Source organism: Aedes aegypti, chromosome 2 (assembly GCF_002204515.2).
Source record: "Aedes aegypti strain LVP_AGWG chromosome 2, AaegL5.0 Primary Assembly, whole genome shotgun sequence".
In the NCBI taxonomy this organism is placed as follows: domain Eukaryota; kingdom Metazoa; phylum Arthropoda; class Insecta; order Diptera; family Culicidae; genus Aedes; species Aedes aegypti.
The window spans coordinates 448,001,391-448,016,252 of NC_035108.1; the positions used below are offsets into that span (position 1 = coordinate 448,001,391).

General features: G+C 40.6%; 1 protein-coding gene across 1 annotated transcript; it reads right to left on the reverse strand.

Annotated features, from left to right (window-relative positions):
* Positions 1-423: 423 nt before the first annotated feature.
* LOC5569812 lies at positions 424-1,555 on the reverse strand. Its single transcript, XM_001652978.2, has 4 exons — positions 1,420-1,555; positions 1,122-1,359; positions 929-1,062; positions 424-870 (listed from the first exon to the last, which is right to left on the reverse strand). The coding sequence occupies exons 1-4, from the start codon at positions 1,475-1,477 to the stop codon at positions 551-553; spliced, it is 750 nt and encodes a 249-aa protein (XP_001653028.2). The 5' UTR covers positions 1,478-1,555; the 3' UTR covers positions 424-550.
* Positions 1,556-14,862: the final 13,307 nt, after the last annotated feature.

The following is a 14,862-nucleotide window of genomic DNA, read 5'->3' on the forward strand; positions in this document are numbered from 1 at the left end:
CAAACAAAACATTACCAGCCAACCTACCACAGAGCGATTGATTTCTGAAGAAACCGGGAAGAGTGCGCTGTAAGAGATCTGGATGGTTTTCAAGAACTCGTTTGGGGCAGACAAATATTTTTGTTTTGCAGGATGACAACCATGAATATTCAAAAGGTTGATTCGTCAGCATTAAAACTCCCAATATTGTACCCAATTACGACATCGGATAGGGTAGTTGATCTGTTTATGATACACAGATAACCTTCGATATAACGTAAATTTTGTTTTCCAGTTTGTGAAATGTCATGATGATATTATGTCTTATATTGAAGCTAGAATAAAAGTTATTTTTTATGCAAAATATGTCAGTCATTTCATTTCAGAGCCTTTGACAAAGCCCAAATTGATCATTTTGACAGTTTTCTTTGAGTTGTGAGATAGTTTTTTTGTCGTCCAGGGTATTTATTTTTTCAAATACTGTTAGAAAAACTTATACAACAAAATTCGTTTATCTTTCATTTTAACTCTCCTCATGTGGATTCCTCTCCTGATCTATACATTCTAATAATCAACTAGGAATTCGCACAGGAAAAGCTTCCTCCTCTTCGGCATCGTTCATCAGTCCATTGGCGATCGTAGTGAACAGCTTGGAGAAGAACTGTTCCACCGGATGTTTCGTTTTCTCCAGTATTAGCTCCGGACTTTCGTTGATGGCTTCGTTGGCGGCCTGTCCGAGGCGGGGCTTATCCTTCAAGAGATTCGTCATGTCGAACTTGGCAGTACCGGCGTACTTGATTTTCACATCTATCGGGTGGAATTGCATCGTTTTACGACCGTTGCTGTTCTCCGCGAAGAAGTAGTTCATTTTGACTAGAAGCTTTACGTCAGCTGAAAATTGAAGATATCTGTTAGATGTTGGTTCTCGAGATATATTTTTGGAACTTACTCAGATCCAAAGTCGAATCTCCATCGCCGTCGACTAAGAGCAGTCCAAGCCTCAAATTCATGTTGTACTTCCCCTTTAGAACTACATTATCTAAAGTGATCAACAGATTCAAAGTCCTGTTGGCAGGGTTGATGCTAAAATTGATCATTTTTTTAGTATTCAACTCACAAAATCAACTGGTTTGATTCCTTACTGCATTTTGTCCACGTGGAAGTTCTTGGCTCCCGTAATGATCGTATTGCGGAAGGTAGCCTGTAAGTTTGATCCATCGTCGATATCCAACCGTTCCATGTAGAGCGGATCTAAGCTCGGTAATTTGGTTCCATTTCCGTAATCCCCAGAAACAATATTGGATCGCATTTTCCCCACCACAGCCAGCACGCACTTGTCCATATCGGGAACATCTCGATGGCAAACTTCGATGGACGGAGCTAGAATGTGAACTCGATTTGTATGATATTCTCCATATTATTGGTGTAACTATCACTCACGTAAATAACAACTAACGCCACTCAATCCTAATGCTAGAACTAATATCACACTATTCATTTTTGCACTAAATATTCTACGTCCTGCTGCTCTCTAACGCTCGAAAGATAATGTTGGAAGTCTGATCCCTCTGGAAGTCTTTTATATAGCCAAGACCATTATAAAGAGCCATAAAATTTCTGCTGTGACACTTCTGATTCTGGAGCTGTCTTACCAACGTCATTTAGGTTACTTACTGTATAAAAAAGAAGCATGAATCTCCAGATTTTACACATTTTTATCGCCAGAGGCAGTGTGGCACGATGCCTTGTTTAATTGTCGCTGTTTCATCTCAGAAACATCAAAGCGCAGGCAGGGAAATCACCTTTTAATTGTTTCGGGTGTTGATGTTTCTTGTTTCATGCAAATAGCTAGGTTTGTTGAACTCATCCAAGAGGTTAATAATCAGGTTACATATCAGTAGGGACGTAACGCCAGGAAGAAGAAGAAGATATCAGTTTTTAAGCAATGACATGCGTTCTATATCGAATGTAATACACCAGACGTTTAGAACACCTTTAATATTCATGAGGGGGGGGGGGGTTTCTTTTCAAAACCGCATATAAAAAATATTTGGGCGTCTCAGAATTACCATTCATCCCAAATATACGTTTGCGTCCAAGCAACCATCTATACATCATACTTTATCACACCTCTTTTTATAATGTTCTCAATTTCAGTAAATTAAACGCAGGACAATAAATACGACATAATATTATAATCTTTTCTGTACAAATTTTCTATTTAAACTAATTTTAGTGTTAAATATCACCTGCAAGCAAAAAAAAAATGTTATGATGGTTTTGTGCGAAAACAATTATGTATGATAAATTTGGGACCGCTGTATCCGAATAGTATCACAATAGAATCTATATAGTATGGTATAAAGTAGTATTTAGTTTAATTTTTCAAAGATAAAATCATTCTATCATCATTCTAAGAAGTTTACTGTAAACTAGTATATAAAACTTTTGAATGACATATTAAGACATGGAAAACGAGCTTCCGTTAGTTTTTTTTGCGATATTTATCTCTCAGCCCGTTGTTTGTCACCGGTACAGACGCCATGCATTGAAAATGGTAATCCATTAACAATTAATGAAATCGTGTGACACACTTATTAACCCCTCTACCGGCAGCTTCATTTTTTATCGCAATAAAAATATTCAAATCTTGATAAATTTTTCGTTTCTTGATATTTAAGCACCATTTTTTCACAGGTTCACAAAAAACTCTTCTTGAGATTTCTTACGCGCTGTATAATTTATTTTTAATTCTCATGCAAAAAATCTTACCATGGAGGGTGGGTTTTAAAACTCCGAAAATAATCTTACGTAAATAATTGGCAGTCATTAAATAGAAGATGGTAATATTTCAACATGAACTTGGAAAGCTGATTAAAACAATCAGGTGTAAAAATTGTAGACGAGGTGCCAACTTTTTTTTCCATTGCATGGAATGAAAAGGAGATGAGTTTCCGAATTTATTGTTCAATATTGCGTTTTGCGACGCTAATGCGCAGGACGGAAAAAAGGACTTCTTCCGCCCTATCATTGGTAAAGAGAGCCTTCACTCTGTTACCAACGACAATGGCCTACGTTTAGTGAACTTTGCTGCCACCAGGGGGATGGTCATCAGTAGCACCTACTTTGCACGCAAGGATATCCACACCTGGCGACACCCAAATGGTGAACTTTGCAACCAAATCGACCATGTTCGGGTAGACGGCCGACATTTTTCCGATGTCATCGATGTTAGAACTCTCAGGGGTCTTACTATCGACTCAAACCACTATCTCGTTGTAAGCAAAATTTGAGCGCGATTATCGACCGTTTCGAGTTCTAGAAATCGACAATCGTTGCGTTTCAATATCCTACGCCTGTCAGCAGATGGTGTAGCAGCGGACTACCATCAAAAGCTCGACGAGCAGATTAGCGAAATCGACGAAAGCGTCAACCTCAGCGATCTGTGGGAGTCAGTCCACGGAGCGGTAAGCACAGTAGCGCGAGAAGTGGTAGGTACTGCTTAACGAATACCAAGGAACGGTTGGTTCGACGAGGAGTGCCAGAGAATAACGCACGAGAAAAACTTGGCTAGAAGCCGGATGCTGGTGTGTGGTACCCGTAGGAGCAGAGAGCGGTACAAGGAAGCAAGGGCAGCCGAAAAACGGATCCATCGCATAAAGAAAAAGGAGTATGAAGAAGCAGTAATTGCTCAGGCGCAAGAAGCTATGGAACAGAACAACATGCGACGGTTCTACGAGACCGTAAATGGTGTGCATAGAAAAACAGCGCCGTCTCTCACCATGTGCAACGACCACGAAGGAAACTTGCTGATGGATAAAACAATGGTGGTCGCCAGGTGGAAATAGTACTTCGAGTCATTGTTGAACGGAGATAATGGAAGTGTATCTGGTAGCGGAATTCAAATCGATGACGATGGACAGGCTGTGAAACCTCCAACGCTAGATGAGGTAAAGAAAGCTATCAATGGGCTGAATAACAACAAGGCTGCTGGGAAGGACGAGCTCCCAGCCGAACTTCTCAATCACGGAAGTGAGCAGCTGCACGAACTCCTTCACCGGATCATTTCGAGGATATGCACGGGTAGAAATCAGAATCCAAAATCATGATTATGCATACAATGCGTACCATTGGTACTTCGCGTACCTGCAGGTATAAAATAGACCCTATTTGTGGTCCTTAGCCTCTTGTCCAATAACTCCTATCCCTACCTCCCCGTGGTGCCGCCTGGGATACGAGTAACCGTAGGGAAGATCGGGTAACCAACCCTGGTGGAACCTTGGTCGTATGCTGACAGGAAAGGGGGGCTCCTCTCTTCTGAGGGTGTAGCTTATCAGAGCGTCTGTTCTCCATGTTAGGGGCGGCTCAAAACAGCGTCTGTTCTCCATGTTAGGAGCGGCTGATCATCGTCCTAGTGCCAGCGCGGGACTCTAAACAGTGCTGTGCACGATGATCCTCCTGCGAGACAGGGGGTTGGTGCAGGCCTTACAAGCCAGCCGTAAAATCATCAGTACAGGAAGCATACAATGTAAATTCGGACCGGAACAATCGGCATAGACCCAGGCATCGAAAACGGACTAACGATTGGAAACTCGGATCATGGAACTGTAAGTCTCTCAATTTCTTGTGAAGTACCCGCATTCTTTCCGAATTATTGAGGGTCCGCAAGATCGACATCGTAGCGCTGCAGGAGGTTTGCTGGAAAGGGTCGACGGTACATACGTATAGGGATGGTTATACCATCTACCAGAGCTGCGGCAATAGACATGAGCTGGGCACAGCTTTTATCGTGATGGGCGAAATGCAGAGGCGCGTGATTGGGTGGTGGCCAATCGACAACAGAATGTGCAAGTTGAGGATCAAAGGCCGTTTCTTCAATATCAGCATAATCAACGTGCACAGCCCTCACCTAGCGAGTGACGATGACGATAAGGACGCTTTCTACGCGCAGCTGGAACGTGAATACGACGGCTGCCCAAGCCATGATGTCAAAATCGTTATCGGAGATCTCAACGCTCAGGTTGGCCAGGAGGAGGAATTTAGACCGATTATAGGGAAGTTCAGCGCTCACCAGCTTACGAACGAAAACGGCCTTAGACTGATTGATTTCGCCGCCTCCAAAAACATGGCCATACGTAGTACCTACTTCCAGCACAGCCTCCCGTATCGGTACACCTGGATATCACCCCAACAGACTGAATCACAAATCGACCACGTTTTGATTGATGGAAGGCACTTCTCGGACATTATCGACGTCAGAACCTATCGCGGCGCAAACATCGATTCGGACCACTACCTTTTGACGGTTAAAGTGCGCCAACGACTCTCCGTTGTGAACAACATTCGGTACCGACGCCCGCCCTGGTACAATCTGGAGCGACTCAAGCAACCCGAAGTCGCAACTGAATACGCGCAAAGCCTTGAGGCAGCGTTGCCGGAAGAGGGAGAGCTCACCGAAGCCCCTATTGAGGACTGCTGGAGTAGTCTCAAAGCAGCCATAAACAACGCAGCGGAAGGTGCCATTGGGTTCGTGGAAGCAAATCGACGGATCGGTTGGTTCGACGAGGAGTGTCAGACGGTTTTGGACGAGAAGAATGCAGCGCGGGCGATGATGCTGCAGCAAGGCACCCGTCAAAACGTGGAACGATACAAACAGAAGCGAAGGCAGCAAACCCATCTATTCCGGGATAAAAAGCGCCGCCTGGAAGAGTTGGAGTGCGAAGAGATGGAGCAGTTGTATCGTTCTCAAGAAACACGTAAGTTCTACAAGAAACTAAATGCATCCCGCGAAGGCTTTGTGCCGCGAGCCGAAATGTGCCGGGATAAGGATGGTGGTATCTTGACGGACGAACGTGAGGTGATTGAAAGGTGGAAGCAGCGCTACGATGAACACCTAAACGGCGCAGAGGAGGAAGATCAAGACAGCAGGAGGAATGGCTTCATCAGTACGGCGGATGAGGGAGACGTGCCAACTCCCACAATAGGTGAAGTTAAGGATGCTATCAAACAGCTCAAGAACAACAAAGCAGCTGGAAAGGATGGTATTGGAGCGGAACTTATTAAAATGGGCCCGGACACGTTGGCCACTTGTCTGCACCGATTGATAGCCAGGATCTGGGATACAGAACAGCTACCGGAGGAGTGGAAGGAGGGAATAATATACCCAATATACAAAAAGGGTGACAAGTTAGAATGTGAGAACTATCGAGCGATCACCATTCTTAATGCAGCCTATAAAGTGCTTTCCCAGATCCTCTTCCGCCGTCTATCGCCACTGGCAAGCAGATTTGTTGGAAGTTATCAAGCCGGATTTGTGGACGGTCGATCGACGACAGACCCAATCTTTATGTTGCGGCAGATCCTCCAAAAGTGTCGTGAATATCAAGTCCCTACGCACCACCTATTCATCGATTTCAAAGCGGCCTATGATTCCATCGACCGCGAAGAGCTATGGAAGATTATGGACGAGAACGGTTTTCCCGGGAAACTGACTAGACTGATCAAAGCTACGATGGATAGTGTACAGTGCTGTGTGAAGATATCGGGTGCTTTATCGGACCCGTTTGAAACACGCAAAGGACTTCGACAAGGCGATGGTCTTTCCTGCCTCCTGTTCAATATTGCGCTAGAAGGTGTTATGAAACGAAATCTTCAATAAATCCAGCCAGTTCATTTGTTTCGCTGACGACGTGGACATTGTCGGAAGAACGTTCCAGGTGGTTGCTGAACAGTATACCAGGCTGAAACGTGAAGCAGATCGGGTTGAATTGAAGGTAAACACGTCGAAGACGAAATATCTGCTGGCTGGAGGAACCGAGCGCGATAGAGCTCGCATTGGCAGACGCGTGACGATCGACGGGGATGAGTTCGAGGTAGTGGACGAATTCGTCTACCTCGGATCATTGATAACGTCGGATAACAACTGCAGCAGAGAAATTCGAAGACGTATCATCGCCGGAAGTCGTGCTTACTATGGACTCCACAAGACCTTGCGGTCTGGTAAACTTCACTTCCGTACTAAGTGTACCATGTACAAGACGCTAATAAGACCGGTAGTCCTCTACGGGCATGAGACGTGGACAATGCTTGAAGAGCACCTGCAAGCGCTAGGAGTTTTTGAACGACGTGTGCTTAGGACGATCTTCGGCGGAGTATGTGAGAACGGCGTATGGAGGAGAAGAATGAACCACGAGCTTGCGCAACTCTACAGTGAACCCAGTATCACGAAAGTCGCCAAAGCTAAAAGGGTACGATGGGCGGGACACGTTGTGAGAATGCCGGACAACAATCCCGCAAAAATGGTGTTCAACTCAAATCCGGCCGGTACAAGACGAAGGGGAGCGCAACGAGCTAGGTGGTTTGGCCAAGTGGAGCAGGATCTTGGAAGTGTGGGGCGATCGAGGAATTGGAGGTTAGCAGCCATGGACCGAGTTAGTTGGCGTAACATTGTGGCGCAGGTCATGTCTTGAAGGGCGTAGCGCCAGCAAAAGTAAGTAAAGTAAGTAAGCATACCATGATTTGGACTCACGATATCATGAGTCAGATTGTCGTAAAGCGACACAAGTTGCAGCTGAGTTCTCGAAATCATGCATCGAATGCTCGAAAATCATGATTCGCGCATCCATTCCGGATCTATTTACCGTTTTGCTTCGAATTGCCGGACGCTTGGAAAGCCGGACACTATGATTATTTTTTCCCTTTTTCATACAGTAAATTTGAATTTTACTGTAATACTAATGCACAAAACTGTTCTTCAACTTTAGTTCTACGTTATAGATGTTAAGGTATCGCTATAGCCATCAAGATATTATTAACAAAAATAAAAGAACAAAATGCATACCGATACTCTACACATTTCATTGCGTGTTGGACTGCATCTCACGGTTGCCATGAAGTGGGAGAATCGATTTTGCCCAAACTTCCTTTACATTTCTGGTAACTTCAAAGTTTGTCACGACTTGATACTTCTGTGATTTTATATAGTAAACTGTTCAAAATCCTGAAATGTAGAGATGGTGAGTTGAATTTTATACAAAATATGCAAATATTGCGTCAAAAAGAAGTGTCCGGAATTCGAAGCAAAAGTGTCCGGGATTCGAATCAACTTAATATGAGTGTCCGGATTTCGAAGCAAGACACATCTCTTGGTTTTGCATATTTAGGCGGTTTTTGCATAAATAATCGTTATTTTTATTACACCATCCTGAATAATAAACATTTACCGTTGTGAAACATCTCAGTACCTTATGGAAACGGATATCATTAATTATATAAATGATGTTGAAGTTAGTCCGGTGCTTAAGTGTCCGGATTTCGAATCATAACGGTATATTTCTGTCAGTCAGCCCGATAAAATGAAAACAAAAAAAAATTAGCAATAGCAAGATTCTAATCAAGAACCTTCTGATTGAGAGCCACGTACCTTATCACAGTACCAATCAATCATGATGAATGATGAGTGATCGATGCGAATGACTTGAAGCAAAGTGCACCACTTTGTGCTGTCGCTCTTGATGTTACGTTTATGAAGAACCATGATTTGACTCCAGGAACCATGATTTGTCGTCATGATATCATGGCCTAATCAATTTATGAATTTCATGAATTGTAAATCATGGTGAGGGAATCAGATTTTTATCCGTGTGGGAGGAAGAACAAATGCCTGGCTGGAAGGTCTCATTTCCCCTTTGTACAAAAAAGGGCATCGACTGGAGTGCGCCAACTACCGAGGGATAACACTCCATAACTCGGCGATAAGACTGATTCGTGCAACGCTTGATGAATCGAAATCAAGTGTGCGGGTGGTGGACGAGATTTCGTCATCGTTCGTAACCTTAGATCAGGCCTGCCCAACCTTTTTGGCTCTTATTCAACATAAATGGTTGGTGCGTTCGCAAGAAAAACCCAATATGAACAAAATTAGTCTCAAATGAAAGCTTTGTAGTATATATGTCTTATCCATGCTAAAAATTTTAAATTTATAGCAAACTCTTCGCTAGCAATACAAGCAAAGGGAAAAATCAGTCCGGCCCGCGGGCCAGATCATTTTTTGGACCTAATTGCATCGGTAGCAAAGAGTTTGACATACATTTTAAATTTTCAGCATGGATTAGGCAGAATTACTACAAAGCTTTCATTTGAGACTAATTTTGCTCATATTGATCTATTCTTGCGAACGCACCAACTATTTATGTCGAAAAAGAGCCGAAGAGGTTGGGCAGGCCTGCCTTAGATGGATTGAAACAGCGTGACGCTCTTTCTAACTTGCTGTTTAACATAGCGCTCGAAAGTGCTATCAGGAGAGCCGGTGTGCAGAGAAGCGGTACCATTATCACACGTTCTCATATGCTCCTTGGCTTTGCGGACGATATCGACATCACCGGAATTGACCGTCGGGCAGTGGAAGAGGCATTCGTGCCTTTCAAGAGGGAGACAGCGAGGATCGGGCTCACGATCAACACCACAAAAAACGAAGTACATGATACTGGTGGTCAACGTGGGTCCGGACGTGTTAGTGGTAGCGAAATGGTGCTAGGAGGTGAAAAGTTTGAAGTGGTGTAAGAATTTGTGTATCTTGGAACACTAGTGACATGCGATAATGATGTTACCCGCGAGGTAAAAAGACGTATTGCAGCTGTGAGTCGGGCTTTATACGAGCTCCGTAACCAGCTGAAGCCTGCAAACGAAAACAAAACTCGCGTTATACAAGACACTGATCTTTCCGGTTGTCCTATATGGCCGCGTACATGATTTTAAAAGTAAGAGACTTTTTAGCAAAACGACCATTAAGAGTAAAATTTATACTTAGGACTGCGGTTTAAACCCACGATTTAGCTCTTGCTTATACGAAGATAGTTATCGAAACTAGATTTGAACACGCTTTTTACTTTTGCTGGGAGTGAAAGGTTGGTGTATCCGCAAATTTGGCCATAAATGGATAAATCACTTAAGTTACCTAATGTCAGAGAATGGTGGAATATAATTGATTTTTAAAGCTATTCCCTTAGTAGAATAGTAAAGGATACAAACCTACAATTTGTTCATAAAAATGAGGATTTTCGCTTTGTGAAAAATAATGTTAAACTTTAAAAAACAGCTTTTCTTAGGAGTTTTTGAAATAACATTTTAGCTCTTCAACCAAAAGCATTTTCTAAGATCTTATATTTTCATTGCATTGTCATAGTTAAACGTGCACAGAAAACCGATTACGATTTTATCAATAAATAGCGAAGAAGCCAAAACGAAGTGTCCTCTTTATAAAATGAACATTTCTTGCACGACACTGAAGGCGGTCTCACAGTTGAGATCGAAATACGCGTACCTGTCAAAGGATAAAAACTCTAGTGGAATTAAATGGTATAGTACTAATTTCGGGTTTTCATCTACACTCCCGTGCATAAGTTTGGGTTCACCCCCTAAAAAACATGCAAAAGTGTTCTGTCCATATCTCTGTGATTACACGTCCAATTGAAACTCTGTAGGTCGCATTCGAAAGGCAAAGAGTTATTCTTACTTCGCATGTATTTTTCCAAACACATTCTTTTAACTTTGTATACTAAATTTTTACTTAAAGTTGACATTTTTTTAAAAAACACACTGAAAAATCATACTGATTTCCTCAGCATTAGGTCGACCAAAATTTTAAATCAAAGTGTCATTAGAATCGTAATCTTATATTCTTTGAAGAGACCTCACGAAATTTTGGCGGAAAAATCTGGAAAGTATTCAAAATCAATGAAACAATCAGTCAAGTCATCGTGCAAAAGTTTGGGTTCACCCCTCAGTATGATGTATCGTGCAAAAGTTTGGGTTAAAAGGGCACACATGAACAGCTACAGCATGATCAATAAATACGTCTCGTTATTTCGTAGAGTACCCAAATAAACTTCTTATCATTTTTATTTGAAATAAGATTTTAATGTGTTTTAGAAATTCAGCACGATATAAGTTATAATCGTACGGAAATTAACAGGCCTCTGAAGCATATTGCTAAGAATTCACAGGCCCACTTATAATTATCAGGATCTCGTTTAGGATTCCGATAGGAATTGACATCTTAAGATTCCTCTGCAGTATTTCTGATCTTTTTCAAGTCTCCGATGAAAATTATCATAAGTATTCTCATTTTCAGAGTTTATAGGGAATCAACAGATTGCACACAGCATACCCAATAATAAATTACACATTCTCAGGATCTCGCGAGAAACCCCCAGTTAAAATTCTGGGAAGCCCCTTAAAAACATGAATCTTTTATAGTTGGGAATAGTTAGGAAATGTTTTCTTAAGAGATGAGCTAGCCTCAGGCTGCACATCTCTTAAATAAAGATATCTATCTATAGTTAGGAAATTCATAGACCCAGCTAGTAAGGAACATATTGATAATTTTCTCGGACCCGTATATTTGATTACAAAGATTGTGTACAGGGTGTCCGCAAATTATCCGAACAGCAAAATTTTGGAAAGATGATCTCAATGTGTGAAACAATGAAATATCAATGTCCATGTACCAATTATAGTACATTTATATGTTAACACAAAATACAACTTCAAATAATTTTGAAATGATTGTTTGTTACTGAGATAGGTGTATTTAAATTTGTCGGAGACGTTTTTCCTGAGGGCCGCTAGTCATACTGGAGATGTGTTATCCCTGAAATCTAAAAGAGATGAATCTAAATGTCTAAATTATTTGAAGTTACCTGCAGTTAAGTGGCAAGAAAATTATACGGTTCAAATCCAGTGAGTTCTATGAACATTTCTCTTCCATCACAACGCTCGAAAAACAACTCCTTTTAAGACACCTCAATACATTTGACTTGGTTTTGCAAATATTAGAAATCGGAAATGTGTCAAACTTACTTCATATGAATAGAATAAGCCAATGTTTACAACCATGCAAGAATATTGAATTTATTATGCTTGATTGTATAGAGCCATGTCTTCAAAGTTTGTACGGATAATTTGTGGAACACCCTGTAGAATGTTGGATCGTCCCAAAAAAAACGAGCGTTTTTCAGAATCTCGAACAAAGAGGAAACGTAGCTCTGAATAATTGACGCAGACAGATCAGTAGCGATACTAATATCACAGAAAAAAGGTTAAAATGCTCTCAATCGTATCTATCGCACGCTTAAATGCTATTGTTGAGAATAAAGTGCAGTTTGAACTATTTTCGCATTTCTCATGGTGGCGGTATAAAACAGTGCATTGGAATTCTAAAAATGTATTATGGAAGTTGTGTTGATCATTATGCAGTTCACTAACGCAATTTGTTTTACGAAATTCTTCAAAAGTTAAGATACATCACTGTTGGCTCTATTTTGCTCTATTACTGCGGTGTGTTTATACATTTGCACTGTTATTTCATAAAAACAAGAACAGCGAGCTACAAGGGTGTGACAAAATTTATGATTTAAATCCTGTGTGAGTATTTTTGCTGCTCTTATGTCAGTGCTTGTGCTTTATTGAAAAGAGCTGTTTCAAATCTAAATAAAAGTGTTTTTTTATCAAGTGGCTGACTCAAGTGGGCTAGTTACACAGTATGACTGGCTGAAAAAAGTTGTTGGTCTCTAGTTGAGATACTGGTGGAGATTAATGAATAATGTGTAGCTGACCTTCTGTTCAAATGACTAAAGCAACAGATACGATAATAATTACAAAAAATTACATATTTTAATGGTATTCAAATGTGTTGCTAAGAACGGATCCATTTTGTTGCCAAAATCTGGAAGGGTGCCAAAAACGGAGCATGCCAAAAATGGAGCACGACAAAAACGGAAGCCCACTGTACGTTGCATGCATAAGGGCGTTTAATCAGATGTTATTGTTCTATTATAGTATGGGTTTGTTCGCAAATTTCATAACGCTGAAGGGGGTGGGTGGGTTCATCACACATAATTGCAACGAAAACAGTGAAAATATTTTTTGACGATTTTCTCCAGCAAAACACCTAAACATATAGGTAGAGAAGCATTTTACACATTTTCTATTATCTCGACTGAAATAAGCGTTCCAAAACACGTCGTTCGTTCAAATCGAGGGTGGCGCGTTTGAACCCGATGGCGTATTTTACACCAAGTTCCCCAAGTTGAGTTGCAAAGGTTACTTCCAACTTTAAAAATACTGGGAAATACCTTCAATATTTCCTGTGAATTAAGTATTGCGAGTTAGCTTTAATTATTCAATTCTAATTCTATTCAGCGTGATATTGAAAATTAAAAACTAATAACCGTTTTTCGAGGTATCCATAAAAAAATTATGGAATATTTGCAGCCCAATACTTTCCATATGTTGCCAGCTTACTGACGAGATCCTTGAAATGTTCCTCAAAACTCTGGTGTTTATTCGATGGATTAAATGAAACAACTCTTTCGAATCTGTAATTGATATTTTTAGTGAAATTTTCAACCGATAGCTATAACAGTGATCTTTGGCAGATTTTGTCGAAGATTCGTAATGGTTGGTTTTTTTTAAAGCATATTGAACAGCAATGCACCAGTGTTGAGAAGTAATTCAAATAAATTATACTGAACCTAACATAAATTCTTTGCATACCGGATGTTGCTGTTTTATCATAAAAGCAATTAAAATAGTTTTGACGATTCTCTCTATGTGATTTTGAGATTACGCAAACAAATGAATCAGATAAAAATGTGATTCATGCTAAAGTACTGACCTGTTCAAATTGACTGGGGTGATCAATTTGTACCCATCACTAAAGTACACATCCAAGAGGCGAAAAAATACATAAGTCATAGGTTAACCCATAAAACTTTTCGTTATTGTCCTAATTTTTAGAAACCATTGTGCGGATAGTGAGTTAACGACCTGTCCCAGTTATACTCACATAAGGGTGTCTAATATATATAACAGCCAGGCTGTTAAAAACATTATTTTCAAAGCCAATGCTGCACCTAATAAGCTTTTTCTTATAATAAGTTCAAAGTCCAGTAAGACTTTAGGCATGTAAGTAACATAACGTAATAATATATAAGCATCTCATGCAGTAAATCGATCTACAACTTTCCGATTTATCCTTAGCCTGTCCAAAACACATGCTTTACCCTACTGAAAGCTTTTTGCCCGAATTAGTCTTACCATACAAGAACGATGAAATGTTTCATAGCATGCACTAAACGCCTTAAAGTATGCTACACAGCCAAGAGTAAACCCATTTGAAGGGTGGTTGCGAGTGTGAGAACAAAATAATTTGTCTCCCTTTATCTAAGCGTAGGTATGCACGAATTTAGTTGTTTAGTGCGGAAGGGTCTTTAATTTGAATGACTCACATCCAATTATGTATAGCTTTACTTGAACGCTATATTTAATTATTTAGTTTGTTTTTGGCTTTTTATCGTAGGAGTGTTGATTCTAATCGCCTAACCGCTTCGAATCTCGGCAACCCCTCACCCAAAAATATTATTTTTTCAACCTTAATCCAGCATAGGATAGTTTTTTACAGCAATTAGCAATTTTTACCTCACATTTTTAATGCAGATAGACTCTACGATGTTTTCTTATTAGGTCAATTCTAAACATTTCCTTTCAAGATGGTTACTGACCAAATTTGAATACGCTTTTTGTACCTATGAAACAGCTCAGGATTCCTCTAAATTGTTCCGTATTATTGGTTGAAATAGAGTAAACATTTGTTTTTGTTCACTAGGAGATATCCACCTAGCAAAAAATACAACCGTAACAGACTCAAAATAGATTTCCATCTATAGCAGCCTCATTAAGAATGAACATTGTTTAAATGGTTTCCCAATCTCCTACCAATAAGCGGGAGGTAATTAGTGACCCACTAATGGCCAGTGTTCATTAACTCCTTCAACCTAACCCGCCGATAGTAATTATCGTTGTGTGAATTGAGCAACGGATATT